Raw genomic sequence first — 20,331 nt, 5'->3', positions numbered from 1 at the left:
AGTTTTCATCAGTGAAAAAAGGTAGTCGACGAACATTTTTCGTCTTAGTTTTAGTCGACGAAAACAACACTGCTACAAGGATTTAAGTCATTTAACGTCCCCTTTTCTTCTTTTCATAAATGCCGTTTTCAGGTATCCAAATAGAGCAGGAGGCCGAGGAGCAGGAGGTGGACACCTCTCTGACAGGAAGACTGTACAGCCTGGTGGACAAGGTCAAGAACTTCCGCAAGGTGGAAGAGCCGGAGCCGGAACCGGAGGAGGAGCCTAAACCCAGTAAGACTTTAAAGACCAATGACAAAACACTTGAAAATACAACCTGATTTCTCACACGAAGCGGTGGCGATTCTGACGAAGTACTGTAGCTTAATTAGCAGTCAGACTGTCTGTATCGCCGTGTTGATTTTTGGCAGCAAATTTTGATTTTGGTTTAGTCATTGTCTTTTTGAATAAAATGTAATTTAGTTTTAGTCATATTTTTTAAATTTTTATTGAATCATCCCTCGAATTCTTATTCGAGGGATGACTTCTGCACACCCGGTTCAATTTTATAGCAGGTGCGTATAGGTCCTGGCAGTACAGCAAACGTTATGAGGAAGGAGGAGAGACCCGCACACCGCCACTTGCTGGTTCAAGAACTTTATTTTAAAGAGTCATAGCAACGTTTCGGCCTTCTTCAGGCATCAAGAAGGCCGAAAGGCCGAAACGTTGCTATGACTCTTTAAAATAAAGTTCTTGAACCAGCAAGTGGCGGTGTGCGGGTCTCTCCTCCTTCCTCATAACGTTTGTTATATTTTTTATCTGAAATGCTTAAAGGGCCTTGCAAACGGGGAGCGATAAAACGCGCCTATAGTTCATTTTCAATGAGACCTACGTTTCTGCTTGGAGAAGTCGCGTACGTAAGTGCTCACCAGCGACTCACCAGACCTGGATTTTCTCGCTTGAGTTGTTGCGCCCCTCTTGAACAGACCTGGAGGAGACCTGTCGTTGATCCAGGCAACAACGCCTGCGTTCCTCGCTTCACGTTTGCAAGGCCCTTTAGAGTTTTTGCGGGCCTAGATGCCGACATGTTGTGAGCTTGTAGATCGGCTATTTTCAGCATGCAACCAAGTGTAAAATGACAATCTTTTACTTATACTGGATGTCTTATCCACTAGTCCCTTCCAAACATTTTAGTCTAGTTTTTATTTGTTGACGAAATTTGTCATTATATTTAGTTTTAGTCATCACAGCTTAGTTTTCAATTAGTTTCAATTTAGTTTTCGTCAGCAAAAAAAGGTAGTCGACATTTTTCGTCATAGTCTAGTCGACTGAATCAACACTAGCTGTATCGTTTTCCCGTACAATCCTCACCTGTCTGGATTTCCCCGCCCGTACCCAGGTACCCTCCAGGAGCTGATCTCCCACACCATGATCCACTGGGCCCAGGAGTCCTTCATCCAGAACCCGGAGCTGGTGAGGATCATGTTCAGCCTGCTCCACAGGCAGTACGACGGGCTGGGGGAGCTGATCCGAGCCCTGCCCAAGGCCTACACCGTCAACGCCATCTCCGTCCAGGACACCATGGATCTGCTGGAGTGTCTGGGCCAGATCCGCTCTCTGCTCATCGTCCAGATGGGGCCAGAGGAGGAGAGGCTCATGATCCAGAGCATCGGGTCAGTGGCATATCAGAGATTAATATAGGGTGCATTTTTAGTTTATAGTTAAGGGACGCAATAAAACAATGACCTCTGCATCCACGGGATGCACTACTATACTACTGTACTGTTTTTTTATTCTAGTTTATTTTGCTGGCTTTAGTTATAATAATCATTTCTTCTTCTGTTTTCTACATGAATATAACCACATTATAACCATATAAAATGGGGAGTTAAAATGCAAAATGCAAAATATGACTCCTAACGTCGTTGAAGTGGGACTCATAAAATGTCCCTGGGACTCATCTAAAAGACCATCCCTGCATCCCGGGACTCATTACATTGAAAACCTATTTACATCACTCGGTTATTAGGAGGGAATGAAAATGTGTTGGTTGGTTGGTTGGTTGGTTGGTTGATTGATTGATTGATTTTTTTTTCCAATGTATTTTTATTGAGGCTCTGAAATATCACAGCTGTTCGATCGCAATACATTGCATATAGAACCACCCTTTTTTAACACAACATAGAAAACAACACATACCACAATACGGACATTACATTACACAGACGGGGGGAAAAAAATAAATACAAGACCAACGAGTAGTCTTGACATGATTGTACATTGATTGAATGTATTCAAAATGTGTCAGTCACTAGTTTTAATTTGGGGGAAAAATGTTATAATGCCAAAGTCAATATAAATCTAAATAAAAATAAATAAATTACACACAGATTAACACATACATAATATGTGGCACACGGTCAAATTCAGAGTGTAAGACTATGGAAGGAACTATTATAGTCTGGGATTAAAAAAAGGATGCAACCTAAACTTGTAGCTTAGATCTTACTTCTGTTCTGTGATATAATGTTTTTGATTTTATTTCCAGGAATATCATGAATAACAAGGTGTTCTACCAGCATCCCAACCTGATGCGAGCCCTGGGGATGCACGAGACCGTCATGGAGGTCATGGTCAATGTGTTGGGAGGCGGAGGGGACTCCAAGGTAACATTAACACTCCCTTTATTTAGAAAGACAGTGTGAAAGCTGAAAAGTAGACAATGTAGGAGAGACAGACAATAGGAAATCTGAGAGTCAGACAGAGCAGGAGATACAGACAGTAGGACATGTGAGAGAAAGACTGTGTAGGAGAGACAGACAAAGACAATAGGAAACTGAGAAGACAATGTAGGATTCACAGACAGGAGAGACAGACAGTAGGAAAGCTGAGAGAAAGACAGTCTAAGAGAGACAGACAGTAGGCAAGCTGAGAGAAAGACAGTCTAAGAGAGACAGACAGTAGGCAAGCTGAGAGAAAGACAGTGTAAGAGAGACAGACAGTAGGAAAGCTGAGAGAAAGACAGACAGTAGGAAAGCTGAGGAGACAGTTTAGGAGGGACAGACAGTATAGGCAAACTGAGATAAAGAGGGAAAGTAGGAAAATGAGTGTGGAAATAAGTGGAGAAGAGAGTGCTCAAGTTAAAGCATCTCATAATGATGATGGTGAGGTAGGAAGGGGAAAATACACACGGGTGAACTTAAAATACGTTATCAGGGAGTGTTTTAATTAAGTGTCTGCATTTAAAACAGACCATTAGAGCACATATCGAGGGTACGTAATTAAAATAAATAAATGAATGATGTATCTCACAGTGTCACTCCACTCGCTCTCCCCCCAGGAGATCCGGTTCCCCCAGATGGTGACCAACTGCTGTCGCTTCCTGTGTTACTTCTGTCGCATCAGCCGGCAGAACCAGCGCTCCATGTTCGACCACCTGAGCTACCTGCTGCAGAACAGTGGGATAGGCCTGGGTCAGTCTCAGCTCCAAAACATACCCATTCATATTACCAGCTCATTTTCTATATAGAACAATTGTTTTTATTCCTTTACACCCCTTCTCTTGACGTTGCTTAAAGCAACGTCATGTGATATATGATTTATGAATGAAGTCATAATACCAATATTGATGAGGCAGTATTGCTTTGTTTTAAAAATACAAAATGTTCTTAATTTCCTGATTTTTTTCTTTTTGTATTTTTCAATTCCTGAAAAATGAACATTTTGGAGTTGGGTGATATATAGAACAATTGTTTTTATTCCTTTACTCTCTTCTTTTGCTGTTGCTTAAAGCAGTGGCTCTCAAAAGTTTTAATTTCAAGGAATCCCAGTTTGACGCCATCTTAGCCCATAGTACTTGCCCTAGCCTCGACCTCCTACAGGCGTATGCATACTGTAGGCTCAACTTATGTAACTTAAAGAGCACTTTATGTAGACATGGCTCTCTATAGTGTATAGTTTTCCTTAGATAGATATTCCACTGTTAGGTTCTTAAGCTTACGTAGGATTCATGATGACTATTTTTTATGTATTAGCATATTTATTGTTCTTGCTTACTGTAAATCGCTCTGGATTAAGAGCGTCAAATTGTAAATGCACCCCATAACTCTGAGAGTGTATACATAAATGGAACCAAATGGACCCATAAAGGTCCGTTTGGTTCCATTTTCTACACACTCTTGAGTTACAGACCCGTAATTGTCCATTTGGCTTTATGGCTGTCAATTAAGCTGGGGACCCCCTGGGGTACCCAGGGGTCCATTCTCTCAACATTGAGTTGAGAGAATTGAGTTAATTTGTGGTAAGAATTATGAATAGAACTCGGGTTTTGATTGTATTTGTATTGACTTTGAACTTAAACTTTGACTTTGACTTAAATGCTGCAGGCATGCGTGGTTCCACCCCGCTGGACGTGGCTGCTGCTTCCTGCATCGACAACAACGAGCTGGCCTTGGCTCTCCAAGAGCAGGACCTGGAGAAGGTTGGAAAGACACCATGCACTTACAATAATATCCTCTCTGTCGGGGTGGAAACATCATAAAGTAAATTAATACTTATTAATACCTCATATCTCCAATACTTTGGAGATATGAGGTATTAATAAGTATTAATTTACGGAAAAAAACACAAAGGTTTAAGTTTTCTGCCCGACAGAGACGATTAACTGAAACATTAACATACTGTAGTAGTACATGGACATAAAGGATGAAATCATACTTTGTCACACAAAGTGTCACCGGATAAATAAAACACGATTTCCTTCCTAACATAACGTTTTTATTTGTTGACGAAATTGTCAATATATTTAGTCTTAGTTTTAGTCGTCATAGCTTAGTTTTCATTTAGTTTCTATTTAGTTTTCATCAGTGAAAAAAGGTAGTCGACGAACATTTTTTGTCATAGTTTTAGTCGACGAAAACAACACTGGTGACAAACTGAGTGTGATGTGTGTTTCTAGGTGGTGACGTACCTGGCAGGCTGTGGCCTGCAGAGCTGCCCCATGCTCCTGTCCAAGGGTTACCCTGACATCGGCTGGAACCCCTGCGGAGGAGAGAAATATCTGGACTTCCTCCGATTCGCTGTCTTTGTCAACGGTCTGTCATATCATTTTTTTTATTTTTTTTTTATTATATTTTTTATCCCACGATTTTTGTAACCTATGTTTACACCCAGTGTCAATTATCTAATGTAATCCTGGGCGCGTAATCCTGGGCGCTTTCCCGAGTTTCCCCGGCCGGACGTAACGCGTGGAAGGAACACGTTATTCCGACCAGTTCCTTAACTTCCTTTCCCCTCCATCAGGCCCCCCCGGCTTGCCAGGGGGAGGCAGTTTAGAGACCAGGATTACTGCATGTTATTTGTGAGGGTATACCTACCCTAGGGGGACACGGGGAGAACATGCAAACACCACACAGAAAGGCCCTTTCGCCAGTCAAACACTATGCGAGATATACTATGCATTTAACGTGGGTTATTAGAGAGTCTTGCACCAACTGACACCAGCTGCACCTTCCATCACAGGGGAGAGCGTGGAGGAGAACGCCAATGTCGTGGTTCGTCTGCTGATCCGTCGTCCCGAGTGCTTTGGCCCCGCCCTCCGAGGAGAGGGGGGGAACGGTCTGCTGTCCGCCATTGAGGAGGCCATCAAAATCTCGGAGGACCCCGCCAGGGATGGACCCACCGTCAAAAAGGACAGGCGCTTCATGTAAGCTCATGTGCTGAGGAGATGAACTGGGAATCCAGAGTATACATAAATGAAAGGGGGTGAATGTTGCACAAGTAATAGCTCTGCTTGAGGAAGGATTTGTCTCCCCTTTGGTCGATCGATCTAACATGAGTGAGATCTTTGTCTGTTGTGTTTCCTGGTTGTCAGGTATGGTGGTGAGGGACAGCAGGAAGAGAACCGCATACACCTGGGGAATGCCATCATGTCATTCTACTCAGCCCTCATCGATCTGCTGGGCCGCTGCGCCCCTGAGATGCATGTGAGTACATGGTGACTCTACACCAAGCCCCCCCAGTAAGGCTATCCAACGTTGAAGCTGCCACTACCTACTGGCAAAAAGAGGAACTGCAGCACTTTCATGGAGGTGGATGGACGGACGTTCATGACGTCATGTGCGTCAGCCCATGGGACCTCAAATTTGAGGTCCGGGGGCTAGGCTATAGGTACCCCCGCTCGCTCGAGCCATTGAGTTATAATTGTACTTCCGGCAGTCTTCCGGGTGCTTCAAAACGCCACTGAGCAACTTCCACTGAAATGAATAGCGTGGGGGCGGGGCTTGCGCTCCTGTTCGGTCTCTATCCTTTTATTACTCTATGCTCTACATCTACACGCTATGAACCACTTTGAACCTGGTGTCCCTATTTTGGGTCTTGTCCATTTGCTTTCTGGCTGTCAATTATGCTGGGTGGGACCCCCTGGACCCCTGGCGAACATTAAAAAAAAAATAGGCGAACATTTAAAAAAAATAGCTACAACTTCCCAACACGATGCGTTGTGAGCTAGTAGATCGAGACTAGAGGTTTGAGGATTCTAATCCCTAGTCTTCACTGTGAAGAAATAGCCAATTCAACAGTTTTTTTCTTTTGAGCTCCTTACTATACCAGTTTACACAACATTAATCAAAAACTGAAACAGGCCACTGGTTGTAACTGCACGTGGGCATTGGGGAGTCAAAGGAAAACACATTATAAAATTACATTATGATAAAATAAAAATAAAACGTATCGCACGTTTTCTTTTGCTTTTAGGATCATAGAACCCTCGTGGTGACCTAAAATGTTCTCCTTCCACAGCTGATCCAAGCAGGGAAGGGTGAAGCACTGAGGATCCGAGCCATCCTGAGGTCTCTGGTGCCCATCGAGGACCTGGTTGGAGTTATCAGCCTTTCTGTGCAGATTCCCACCTTTAGAGGAGGTAATAAGAAAGCATAAGTATTGTGGAATCACTCGGGATGCTTTTTTTCCATCAGATTTATTTTGCTGCCGCTCTTATCCAGAGTAAATGTCACTCTGTGGACTGGACAAACCGGTTTAGTTATGTTTTACTGCCTAATATTGAATCAGTTCAGAGTGTTTCCACTAGAAAACAAATTGGTTCCAGAACCCAAATAGTTGATTTGGAACTGGAACCAAAAAATGGCCGCCGGCGGTTCCATGAAAGCACCAATTTTCCAAGAATCTAGTACGGAACCAGTTCTAGAAACAAAAGTTATTCTGGTGGAAAAGGGGCCAATGTATCACACTGTAGATCGGCTATGGAGAAATTTGATGTAGATGGGGAAAAAACAAGGGTACTATAAGTACAGTCCCTTGGGGGGTAGTGGACACAAGCTGCCTGTGAACGTTCTGTCACTTCACTTGATGTGGTCAATGATGGGTTTCTAACAAGTAACATTGTGTGAACTCGCGCAGAAAGCCAGATTGTTGAACCCAAGATGTCGGCCAACTTTGTGCCGGACCACAAGGCCGCCATGGTGCTTTTCCTGGACAGAGTTTACGCCGTCGAGAGCCAGGACTTCCTGCTTCACGTTCTGGAGGTGGGCTTCCTGCCTGACATGAGGGCTGCTGCCTCCCTGGACACGGTAAGCAGGCCACAACACCCACTATGGTGAAGGAATCAGGTGTCATTAAATGTTTTTTTATTTGTGTTGCACTGTGTTTTGGATGCGGTCATTTCATATTCCTTATGGTTTCTAAATCCAGTTAAAGGAGCATTCAGTGATTTGGGTGATTTGGAAAACCACCCAGTCCGCCCCGGTAACAAAATGTGCACATGCACGCTCTACAGTGGGGGGAAGTGCAACAGGCCAACAGCATGTGCACCAAGGCCCGCCCCCACTCGATCATGATTGGAGGAAGGCCCCTCTCATCCTGATTGGATGAAGGTTTTGCCACCCGCCACCAAAACTGAAACTAGGGTTTTTTGACCCCAGGGGCTCACTGGGGACAGGGAGGAACTCCTTATATGGTCAGCACACTCTATAGTAGGGAGGATTATCCAGAAAAAAAGAGAAAATAAGTGATATTTGAATTAAGTCAAATCACTGAATATACCTTTAAAGTTAAAGCAGCACTTCTATGTAACTTTCCTCTTCTAACCCGGATTTGAACCTTGTTTGCTGACATTGAGCTACTGTAATAGAGCTTGCTCTGGGGATGACATTGAGCTACTGTAATAGAGCTTGCTCTGGGGATGAATTGAAACTTGGCCTGTCAAAATCCCTGTCGGGTCCCGCCCGTGTCTAGGTGAAACATGACCTTTGACACGATCAAAATGTCTCAATAGAATAACAGAGAGACAAAATACAACCATCCCAATTGTACAAAAAGTTATATTGTATAATTCCGTCCATGCTCAGGAGTCACAGGAGCTCTTGTTCACCTCTCTTATCCACCACAGCTGGCGTTCAGCACCACAGAGATGGCGTTGGCCCTGAACCGCTACCTGTGTTCGGCCGTGCTCCCTCTGCTCACCAAGTGCGCCTATCTGTTCGCTGGCTCGGACCACCGCGCCATCATGATCGACTCCATGCTGCACACCATCTACCGGCTGTCCCGCGGCCGAGCCCTCACCAAGGCCCAGAGGGACGTCATCGAGGAGTGTCTCATGTCCCTCTGCAAGTCAGTTCACGGCCTCAGTTTTGTCTTCTCTGTATTCTGAACACCGTCACAAATGAGTCTGTCTAGCTGTATACAGTCGAGCTGAATCATAGTGATCTAGTGGCTATAGGTACACTGTAAATCAGGGGCTCCCAAACTTTAAACGAATTATAATACCATATGTGTTTCCTGGTTCAAATCTGCTGCCGAACCAATCAAACAAAGCTACAGGGACTGAACCAGAATAGTAAACGGGCCTTATGCAAACCCAGGATTACATTTATGTTCAGACTTCAGAGCCTATCAGCTCTCCACATTTGACTGTGTTGTGTTGTTTCCCAGCTTAAGCCACGTTTATATTTTGTGTGTCGTGTGTCGTGCCAAAAATAGACAAAAAAATCTAAAACTCACAATGTATCTGCAACGTATTGTGAGCTTATAGATCGGCTCTTTTCAGACAGACTTTTAGCCCAGATGAAGTATAGAGTAGAGTATAGAGTAGAGTATAGAGTAGAGTATAGAGTAGAGTATAGAGTAGAGTATGGAGTAGAGTATGGAGTAGAGTATGGAGTAGAGTATGGAGTAGAGTATAGAGTAGAGTATAGAGTAGAGTATAGAGTAGAGTATAGAGTAGAGTATAAAGTATCTATCTCTCAAAGTTCTGGATAGGCATTAGATGGGATCTAAAAGGGTAAAAAAAAGGGCATTCATTTAATTTCAACATTAATATATATATATTTCTCCATACAGTATAGTGTGCTTATTATAATGACTATATTTTCTTGTGAATGTGAATTTGATCGTGCACATCTTCAGGTACCTGCGGCCCTCAATGCTGCAGCATCTGCTCAGAAGGCTGGTGTTCGACGTGCCTATCCTCAACGAGTTCGCCAAGATGCCTCTTAAGGTCGGGACTATTAACATTGTTCATTTTGGTTTGAGGTCATTTCTCCGTTTTGTATTCATCTGCCTTTTTTTCCCCCACTTAAAAATGTGTTAACCTCGTCGTGCCTTTCTTTGATCCATTCAGCTGTTGACGAATCACTACGAGCGTTGCTGGAAGTACTACTGCTTGCCCAACGGCTGGGCCAACTTCGGTGTGACCTCAGAGGAAGAGCTGCATCTGTCCCGTAAACTCTTCTACGGTATCTTTGAGTCTCTGGCGCACAAGGTGAGAGTCGCCGTCCACTTGACCTCCAGAATTATTTCTTCTGTCTTGAACCGGAAGTTATAGCGAAAGGCTACGCCGATGCTCCCGCGGGTAGGATTTGCGGAGTTGCGGACCCCCCCCGAGGCATGAATTTTGTAACCGTGACCAGCAGCGCTTTACTTATGAGCCGTGAATACATTTTGTTTTGATCAAAATCGCAATCTGGGAAAAGAATCAGAGATAAGGAGGATTTCGGCTAACGTTGAAGTCAACGAGGAAGTCAATTCCAGGTTTATCTCCTAGCAGCGGAGACGCTCGGTAGTGAAGAGCGTCTCAAACTGATACAAGACAAGAATCTCTGCTTTGGCACTGTGGACAACGTGATTAAAGACGAGTAATTTCATCCAAAAAAGGAGGGTTTCCGTGAAAGCACCAAGATTCCAAGAATCTAGAACGGAACGGAACCAGTTATTTTGGTGGAAAAGGGACCAAAGTGAGGTCCGGGGTTCCTTGAGGGGGTTCCAGGGGGGCAAAAAACTGTTTAACCACATACTACATACTGTAGGCTATTTGAAAATAGCTGATTTACAAGCTCACAATGCGTTGAGTTGTGATGCTTGTAGATTGCGATGCTGCTATTTTAAAAGAAATCTTGAAAAGAATGTGATGAATATTCTTCATCTCCCTGGCACAAAGTATTTTCAGATGGGGATCCGCGGCCATACAGTATGCGTTATTATTTATTTGACATTTTGAGAAGCAATGTTCCTATTTATTTAGTAGCACATGGATTCAACTAATCAGTGAAATGAACAGCTGTAGTGTTGTACTCGGTGGTGTAAAGTAACAAAGTACATTTACCCAAGTACTGTATTTATACATTGTAGTATTGCTACTTTTACATAAGTAAAAAAAAAAAGAAGAGAAAAGAGTACTTTGTATTGTAAAGGAAAACGTCCAGACATCGCAGCATGAGCGTACCTGACATCTCTACCCGCTCTTCTCCACTGACAGAAATTTGATCAGGAGCTCTTCAAGATCGCCATGCCCTGCCTCTGTGCCATAGGGGGCGCCATCCCTCCCGACTACGTGGACGCCTGCTTCTCCGCCACAGAGAAGAAGGCCTCGGTGGACGCCGAGGGAAACTTTGACCCCAAGCCAGTGGAGACACAGAAGTGAGCAGTGGCGTGCACAGATGGACACTAGGGGGTGCTAGAGCCCTGCCTTTTTCCCTCTGGACAAATGTGCCCTTTTGAAGAAAAAAAAACACCGTCACATTTAGAAGTTTTAACTTTATTGTTTTAACAACATTATAAACACAATACAGTAGGTTTAAACGTAAAACCTACGTACAATAATTTATAAAAATGTAGTTTTTTTTGTACAGTGTACACTGTATATTATGTGCAATATAAATTGGGGCCCCAGAAATAGAAATGCTATTAATTTTAAATGGGGGACCGTAGGCTAATGCATGTCAAACCTGGGGTTGAAATGTAACTGGTTGAGAATCACTGCTAGAGCCTATAGAGAATTGAATGTATTTGGGGAGTTGGAATGCTAAATATGTTTGTTTCTTCAGCACCATCATCCCAGAGAGACTGGACCCCTTCATCAACAAGTATGCTGAGCACACTCATGACAAGTGGGCCTTTGAAAAGGTCAGTCGCAGTGCCTCGTGCAAGATATATGTTTAATTGATCGGTATTGATTAGTATCCGCCATATTAAATGGAACGTGACATATGTTCTTTGAATTTTTTCGTAATTATTTTTAGGGTTTACATCAAAAGGGCATGTGAGCTCAAACCCACAATTCAACATTTTGTTACTTTTAAGATGTTGATATTCAGTTTGTATTCATCCTTAGGACCCCAAATCACACCTTGGAAAGCATGAGTGTGTCTATTTCAAACAAAGTGTTTTTTGACTGGGGGGGTCATATTTTGACAGCAGGAATTGCCTGTCATAATTTGACCCCCCAGTATTAGGATGTTGATATTCATTCATTAGCCAACACTCCCCACTGACAGGTAGTACCCCCCCCCCCCCCCCCCCCCCCAGCGAGGACGTATAGGGCCTTAGTCCTACTACTCCTCCCAGCCAACACTCCCCACTGACAGGTTACCTGTTTTGTTTAACAAAAACAAAATGTTTTTGTTAAAATTTTAAAGCGCTATATTCTGCCATAGAGTGCAATAACAGGGGTCTCCCCATCTCTCCAGCTCTTTAGTAAATAGAAAATACATTTTCATGTCGGGGATACCAGCAATTTTACCCAATCAGGAGAGAGAAACCCACATTTGTTGCATGACAATGGATGATGTAAAGTATGGTTTAACTTTATTCATTATTATTAGTAGTTGTAGTAGTGGTAGAAGACATGTTTAGTGATGGTTCTACCACCAAAGTCAGAGAGAGAAGGATGAGGCTGGCAGGGAACTGCGTTAGGCACCCAGAACTTGAGGCAAGTACCTGTGGGAGCCAACCCAGGGCAAAGCCAGGAGGTGAAAGAAGCGTACCACCTATGTAGACGCATGCTGCGGCGCGACAGCTTGGCTGACAACACTGCAGAGCTCAAGAACCTGATGTTGGATAGGAAATTGTGGAGGGCAGCGATCCAGGAAGCCCGAGTTGGTGTTGGCTAGACCTCACTCTCGCAGCAACTAACTAACTACCACCATATTATCCACTTTCAGATTCAGAACAATTGGTCATATGGACTGGAGCTGGACGAGAACGCCAAGACTCACCCCATGCTGCGGCCCTACAAGACCTTCTCTGAGAAGGTAAGGAACTGCACCTGTTACTCTATAATAGTGATTTCACATTATGTATCTTATGTGATCCATAATTGCGTATGCACCCCCGTTAAACGGTTATACACACAAAGGTGTGTTTGACATGTGGATGTTTGGTCTAACATTCTCTCTCTCTCTCTCTCTCTCTCTTTCTCTGCCTCTCTCTCTCTTTCTCTGCCTCTCAGGACAAGGAAATCTACAGATGGCCGATCAAGGAATCCGTCAAAGCCATGCTGGCGTGGGAGTGGACAATGGATAAATCCAGAGACGAGGGAGCAGCAGAGAAGAATGCTGCTGCGGCCGCCCCCCGCAAGATCTCTCAAACTGCTCAGGTGTGGAGGAGAGGAGAGGAGAGGAGAGAGTGGGGAAGATAGGGGAGAAAAGGAGAGGAGATAGTGGGGAAGATAGGGGAGGACCGTTGTCTGTTTTTATGTTGTAATGCTTTGTCTCAGACCACAGGACCACAATGGAGATTTAAGCCACTGACTTTATTGTGTTTTTAGTCTAATAAATAAAGATACTGTACGAGGAAGGGAGAACAAGGGGAGGAGGAGATGAGGTGGAAAATAGTTGATTATCACAGGACGGTTGAAGTAAAACCTGACCTCTGTTCATTGTGTGTGCGTGTGTGTGTGTGTGTGTGTGACTGTAGGCGACCTACGACCCCTGCCAAGGCTACAACCCTCAGCCAGTGGACTACACTGGAATGGCCCTCTCCAGAGAGCTGCAGGTAGGTGTCAACACCACTGACTGTGTGCAGTCTAGGGCTTTAAGCAACTAGTCGACTATTCAACTAGTCGACTATTCAACTAGTCGACTATTCAACTAGTCGACTAGTAAATCCACTAGTCGACGTTGTTGGTACTAGTTGACTAGTTGATAAGAAAGGCCTCAAGATCAGCTAGAATGCTAGATTATAGTCACCAATGTACACAGTAGTCGACTAGTCTACTAGTAAAAATCACTAGAAGTGAAAGCCTTTGTGCAGTCTTGAGCCTGGCTGTCACGCTTCCATCGTCAAATCAGCCGTTGCCTAATCTTCACTGCTCTTGAAGTGAGGTCGATTGTTGCGACTGTAGGTCGCAGATTACTATGGAAACCTGCAAAACCCGGTCCGTCAAGTCGTGTCACGCCTCCATATATGGTTATCAGTCCATCACCTTCTTCCATATGTTGATCTGACCTCATCAAACCCTGTACACTCCAGACATGCATGGCCAGACCTCATCAAACCCTGTACACTCAAGACACGCTCCATATATGGCCAGTACAGAATTTATTCCATATGTTGATCTGACCACCCCATGCCAAAGCGCCAGCCCAAGCAGTCTGCCAGTCACCCAGGCGGATGCGTGCACGCGACCCTTTGGGGCGAGATCGCTTCTCGCCCTCAGAGCGTCTTACTAGTATTGAGAGCTTGTAGATAGGCTATTTTTGTTTTTAACACATTCAGAAGCATCTTCCATAAAATCTTAATTACGGTATATGGATATTTTATTTAAAAGCAAAGGTTAGCCTCAATCTGTGTCTTACAAACATGACATTTTATTTTTCTTTAATCCAAATGTGTGGAATGCTGCTCTATTTCTGTGTATTTTTTGTATATGATGCAGATGATTTTTATGTATAATTTTCTTGACCTCTCTCTCTCTCTCTCTCTCTCTCTCTCCAGTCAATGGCTGAACAGCTAGCTGAGAACTACCACAACACTTGGGGCAGAAAGAAGAAGCTTGAGCTACAGTCTAAAGGTGAGAGGGGATACGATGGGATCTCTCTTGAACGTTGATAAGCTTCTTTGTTTTGGTTCATCTCTCTCATCAGTCCTAATTTAGAAATGGATTCATATTTGAAATATTTTGAATGAATAAAAAAACAACATTTTAATCAATCTACATTAATAGAGTATGTTAATACAATATAACTAATACAACTGCAGTGTTCGGAGGTGGTCTCCCTGCTCTTCCATTGAGAAATGTTAAACCTAGCGACAATGTTAACAATGTCTGTAAAGTTATTGCAGTTTTCGGTCGTTTCGGACATCGTTGCAATTTACCCACCTCTTTCGAGAGAGGGAGACAACGGACATAAAACGTAATTATTGTAGTTTTAATCGTATTTTTTTAGGCTTTCGCCTTTATTTTTTTAATATATATATATATATATATATATATATATATATATATATATATATATATATTATTTTTTTTTGTATAGAGGGACAGACAGTAGGCTGACATGGAAATGGGGAGAGAGATGGGGGGGGGGGGGCAGAATACATAATACATAATTACACTTTCAACACTACATTGTACTTGTCAAGTTATACAACAGCCAAACAATAAATCCATGAACAATACCTCCGGAAGCCTATAGAATATATACAACAGTACTCCAAAATAATACACTACTTGTACCGGGTACAAGAACATTTGTACATACGCGAGTACATTTATGGACCGGAACCAAAAGAGAAAAAAAACAACAACAACAAAATAAATATATGGGCATATGCGAGTGCCAGTACGCATCCGAATGCAGGTGTTGGATTGTACAGTTAAGATGATCCTTTTGAAACTTCTCAAAGGACTTCTCAAAACATTTTGATCAATGTGTGTGTGTGTGTGTGTGTGTTCAGGCGGTGGGACCCACCCTCTCCTGGTGCCATACGACACGCTGACGGCCAAGGAGAAGGCCAGAGACAGAGAGAAGGCACAGGACCTGCTCAAGTTCCTGCAGCTCAACGGCTTTGCCGTCACCAGGTACTGTATGACACCCAGTGTTGTTTTTGGCAGCAAATTTAGATTTTAGTTTTAGTCCATAGTCTCTTGAATAGGTTTCACTTAGTTTTAGTCACATTTTAGTCACCTGGAATTTTCAGTTGACTAAATGTCATAAGATTTTAGTCTACTAAATCTACAGTTGATTTAGTCGAACAAAATGTGTTTGGGCCACAATTTAAAGACTTTTATTACCTTATTTATACAAATCATCAAAAGTAATCAACAAACTACTATGAAAACTGGTCAAACATTGGCTAAATTGTCAAATAATAATTATTTCCTTCCTTCCTCCTTTTCAGGGGTCTTAAGGACATGGAGCAGGACATCTCATCCATTGAGAAGCGCTTTGCCTATGGCTTCCTGCAGAAGCTTCTGAAATGGATGGACATCGCTCAGGAATTCATTGCCCATCTCGGTACGGTCGCCTGACTTTAGACTTTAGCTATTTGCATTATTTCTGAAATAATGGACCTAAGTGGTTAATTTCATACTAGAGGTTCGGGCCCGAACACCATAATAATGGAGATCTCTGCATCTGTCAGTCCTTGTCCCTTTCATGTCGAAGCCAGTTTCGATATAGGATAGTATTTATGTATATGGTTGCGTCCCAAGCAGGCACCACATCTAACTTTTGGGAATTGCTGGTGTAGGGGACAGGAGACAGGGAGACAGTCTAGTGAACAGGGAGAAAGACAAGTGTAGGGGACATGGAGACAGTATAGGGGACAGGGGACAAAGCATATTCACGCTTAAATAAAGGCTACTTGTATAAGAAATTGTAGCATACTTTGATCATTGGTCAGGTCAAGGTTCAGAATGTCTTGTACAAGTCCTAATTCTTTTGCTATTCGTTCCTCTACAGAGGCTGTGGTTAGCAGCGGTAGAGTGGAGAAATCTCCACACGAACAGGAGATCAAATTCTTTGCCAAGGTGAGGTGACAAATGTTGATGGTTTAATCACGTTACTCAAATAATGTACAGCTGTATGCACTTAGGTATCACCCCACATAAATGGTGCCTTTATCCAAGGCGCTTTACATAGATTGTGCATTACATTCACCCATTCACACACACATTCATACACCGATGGCAGCGGAAACCATGCAAGGCACCAACTAGCACATCGGGAGCAATTAGGGGTTCAGTGTCTTGCTCAAGGACACTTCGACAGTAACTCTGGGGGAGCCCGGGTTCGAACTGGCAACCTTGCGGTTCCCATCCAGGCACTCTACCCCTGAGCCACCACCGCCTGAGCCACATATATTATTAGCATACAGTATAATAGCCGAATTTCGGTATCAGCCAGTAATTGTTAAGTAAGTGCATCCTTGGCTACGCAAAAAAATGTAAATACATTTTCATATTTATTTATTTATTTCCCTGTATTTTCCCTGGATCTGTGTCGCACAGACCGACCTTGTCTCGGATAATAAACGCTTGTCATTTATTTGACAGATTCTCTTGCCGCTGGTGAATCAGTACTTCAAGAATCACTGCCTGTACTTCCTGTCCACCCCCGCTAAAGTGCTGGGCCCTGGAGGCCACTCGTCCAATAAGGAAAAAGAGATGATCGCAAGGTAAGGTGGCGATTATACAAGCTTTACGAATAGCACACGTTACGACCAAAAGAACTAAGGTGATCTCTGAAAAATGTAACTCTTTTTCTCATTTTTTAAAATTTTTACAAACACTTTTGTTTTTGATACTGTCCTGGGATACTGTCCCCTCCCTTACGTACATTTCATTTCTTTTCTATCTTTGCCTATTTTTGGTGCAGTACCCTTAACTCCCACATTACCCTCCATTTGTTTTGCTTTAACGTGATTTCAAATGCCCTCCCTATCCCTGTCTTCCGTGCGCAGCTAAATCTGGGGTGTTCATTTAAGTGTGACAAGTGTACAAAATGGTACCCGTCAGTCAGGGTCCATTTGTACACTTTCACACTTAAAATGAACACTCTTGAACTTGACTGTGTGTAGGAACCGTCATCCCTGTCCATTCTCTTGTTCTTTTATTTCCTTTTTCTCCTTCTCTACCTCAGTATCTTCTGTAAGTTGGCTGCTCTGGTGAGACACCGAGTCTCTCTGTTTGGTAAGGAAACCTGCATGGTGCAATGATGATCTCTCTGTTTTCCAACCAAGCTTCCACTTCATCTCTCACTCTCCTGTATCCCCTCACTCATCCAATGCCTAATTTATACACCCAGCCTTGACGACCGTGTGTCGCCTGCCGCGGCAATCGACACCGGTGGTGCGGTGCGACCAGTGTTGTTTTCGTCAACTAAAACTAAGACGAAAAATGTTCGTCGACTACCTTTTTTCACTGACAAAAAATAAATAGAAACTAAATAAAAACTAAGCTATGATGACTAAAACTAAGACTAAATATATCGACAATTTCGTCAACAAATAAAAACTAGACTAAAATGTTAGGAAGGGACTAGTGGACAAGAGATCCAGTATAAGTCATTTTACACTTGGTTGCATGCTGAAAATAGCCGATCTACAAGCTCACAACGCGTCGCGCTGCGACGCGTTGTGAGCTTGTAGATCGGCTATTTTCAGCAACTGTAAAAACAGTCATTACGACGGCATCAAGCCCCGCCAAAATACATTTTAGTCGACTAAATCAACCGTAGATTTAGTCGTCTAAAATCTCATGACATTTAGTCGACTAAAACTAGACTAACACTAAAACATTCCAGGTGACTAAAATGTGACTAAAACTAAGTGAAAACTATTTAAAAGACTATGACTAAAACTAAAATAAAATTTTGCTGCCAAAAACAACACTGGGTGCGACGGAGCATAAATTAGGCTTAACTCTTCTATCTTTTCTTCTCATTATCCGCCACATGCTGTGCTTTTCTTCTCATTATCCGCCACATGCTGTGCTTTTGCTTGCCGTTTGTTGTCTCTTGTTTTTTTCTCTCTTTATTTTATTTGTTTTCCACAGCCTTTCTGTTCTGTTTGGTTGGTTGTGTTTGTGAGCAGCTTTTTGTGAGGTATATAGTCATATGTCACGCACAGGGGGGCGGCATGAGTGTTTCGTTTGAAGTGCATAGCATCGATCATGGCAGTAATCTCGGTTTACAAAATGTTTGTCCAATAGTCAGGTTTTCAAAATGTTGATTCCTCGCGCTCCTCATGTTGTCTTATTTGTGAACACTTTCTGCGCCTGGCTAAGTGGTTCTTCTAAGTGCTCCGTGTTCAGACATCACATTAGAACACTCGTTGGGTAGAGGGCACACAGGTGGCACGTCATGGGTAAAGTCCCTGCCCAGTGCCCACCACTGTGGGCACTGGGCACTTGTAATGAATTGTTTTGATTTAAAGCCTTATAGGGATTGCTGTATATTGGCTCTAGTTGTATGTTTTGTATCTGTGTTCTCAGGCTGGCTGCTCTGAAATCCTCATTCTCCTCATTGTACACCGTAAAATCCTTGAGTGTTGATTTAACTGAGAGTGTAAAATAATTTACACTATCGGAGTTTAATTAATTCTGAGGGTTTTGCTGTGTACTAGCCTATAGAGCGTCGCAGTCCCGCCCCCTACCAGGCCCCAGGAAATGATTCCCTGTTAATTTTCCTCATATACATTTCAAAAAGTATTTATTTAAAGACCTTTTAAGCCTTGTACAAAGCCAACTCAAGTTGTGACAAATCATGACAACAAACACAATGTTTCGGGCCGAACAAATAATTAGAAAGAAGAAGAAAATGGCAGGTTACAACACTTTTTTTTGCTTTGTTTTTCTTCTTTGTAATTATTTGTTCGGCCCAAAATGTTGTCATGATTTGTCACAACTCGAGTTGGCTTAGTCCGACCGCGGCGTAAACGTCTTTAAATAAATACTTTTTGAAAAGCCTATGGAGAAAATGAGCAGGGAATTCACTTCTGGGTCTCACGTCATCATGAAAGGGGGCGGGACTGCGACGCTCTATGGATTCATTACTGTATGTGCTGGGCAACATCTCCAATAGAATATGGTTTAATTAAGGACATAATTGAAAATAAATACAGTCTTCAGATATTGAACATATTGTCATTTAAAATGTGTCTATAGACACATATAGAAGATTCAATTGAGGCATTTCAATGTCACAATGTGTATAGTGTACTGCATCCTACACATTGTCCAATAGTCTCTATCACTATTGCTGCAACTGTAACTTTGACTCAAGTGCTAGTGCTGTTGTTTAAAAATGTTTTAATCTACGTTTTATAAATATGTAAACATTCACAACCTAATCTTTTATGGTAATGTATTATATTTGTACCTGCAATACCAAATGTTCAGATTCATTAGGAAATAGTATACATACCGGTATTTGATATTAACAGTCGATTCAAATGTACTAATTTACTAAAAAAAAAAAACTAAAGATACCTCCTCCTATCACTTTCACTAAACCTGTGTGATTAATGTTTGGTTTGTATTATATTTATTTCATTGTTGCATATTTCCATTTGAGATTAGAATTTATATAAATTAACAAATATATAAGTGTTGGATTGGAGCCTTTCTAACAATAAGACATGGAGTTACTGTACATTATTGACTTAACCCATTCTGGGCGGGAACCCCTTTTGGTGTTAGCATTATGTTATGCTTTAGCTATTGAAAAATAGCAGATCTACAAGCTCATAGCGCGCCACCGAGTGGCGCGCTATGAGCTTGTAGGTCTGCTATTTTTGAAAAATCGACTGACATAGAAACGACTGACATAGAAACATAGCTTTTTCAGAAAACTGTCAGGATGTAGAAGACATTTTTAGAATCTGATCTCAGGTCAAAATGGGTTAAATTGAAACATTGTATTGTGGTTCAACTTAAATTGAAACATTGTATTGTGGTTCAACTTAAATTGAAACATTGTATTGTGGTTCAACTTCAAAGTCATACCACCCAGTTCTAGACCATGTTCTTCTCAACGGGTCTCATACTGTGAGACCCAGAGACTTACGATTGGTTAGTTATTGTCACATGGTTAAACTTGTGTATTTTTTATTTTTATT

The 20,331-nt window shown here is 42.5% G+C and overlaps 1 protein-coding gene across 1 annotated transcript in view; it reads left to right on the top strand.

Annotated features, from left to right (window-relative positions):
- ryr1b (ryanodine receptor 1b (skeletal)) overlaps positions 1–20,331 on the top strand; it is a 142,712-nt gene that overhangs the window by 63,926 nt on the left and 58,455 nt on the right. Inside the window, exons 39-62 of the mRNA XM_079514493.1 lie at positions 133–273; positions 1,379–1,652; positions 2,528–2,645; positions 3,320–3,452; positions 4,365–4,459; positions 4,937–5,072; positions 5,500–5,683; positions 5,852–5,963; positions 6,778–6,898; positions 7,396–7,565; positions 8,384–8,604; positions 9,400–9,490; positions 9,614–9,754; positions 10,748–10,908; positions 11,316–11,394; positions 12,432–12,521; positions 12,719–12,865; positions 13,186–13,263; positions 14,206–14,281; positions 15,169–15,292; positions 15,613–15,728; positions 16,176–16,243; positions 16,769–16,890; positions 17,355–17,404. Of these exons, the coding sequence (XP_079370619.1) occupies positions 133–273; positions 1,379–1,652; positions 2,528–2,645; positions 3,320–3,452; positions 4,365–4,459; positions 4,937–5,072; positions 5,500–5,683; positions 5,852–5,963; positions 6,778–6,898; positions 7,396–7,565; positions 8,384–8,604; positions 9,400–9,490; positions 9,614–9,754; positions 10,748–10,908; positions 11,316–11,394; positions 12,432–12,521; positions 12,719–12,865; positions 13,186–13,263; positions 14,206–14,281; positions 15,169–15,292; positions 15,613–15,728; positions 16,176–16,243; positions 16,769–16,890; positions 17,355–17,404 (3,048 nt within the window). The remainder of the gene's footprint in view (positions 1–132; positions 274–1,378; positions 1,653–2,527; positions 2,646–3,319; positions 3,453–4,364; positions 4,460–4,936; positions 5,073–5,499; positions 5,684–5,851; positions 5,964–6,777; positions 6,899–7,395; positions 7,566–8,383; positions 8,605–9,399; positions 9,491–9,613; positions 9,755–10,747; positions 10,909–11,315; positions 11,395–12,431; positions 12,522–12,718; positions 12,866–13,185; positions 13,264–14,205; positions 14,282–15,168; positions 15,293–15,612; positions 15,729–16,175; positions 16,244–16,768; positions 16,891–17,354; positions 17,405–20,331) is intronic.

This window comes from Electrona antarctica (genome assembly GCF_951216825.1).
Source record: "Electrona antarctica genome assembly, chromosome: 11".
NCBI classification, from domain to species: domain Eukaryota; kingdom Metazoa; phylum Chordata; class Actinopteri; order Myctophiformes; family Myctophidae; genus Electrona; species Electrona antarctica.
The sequence above is the reverse complement of the archived record's forward strand: the minus strand, read 5'-3'. Positions and strand labels throughout refer to the sequence as shown.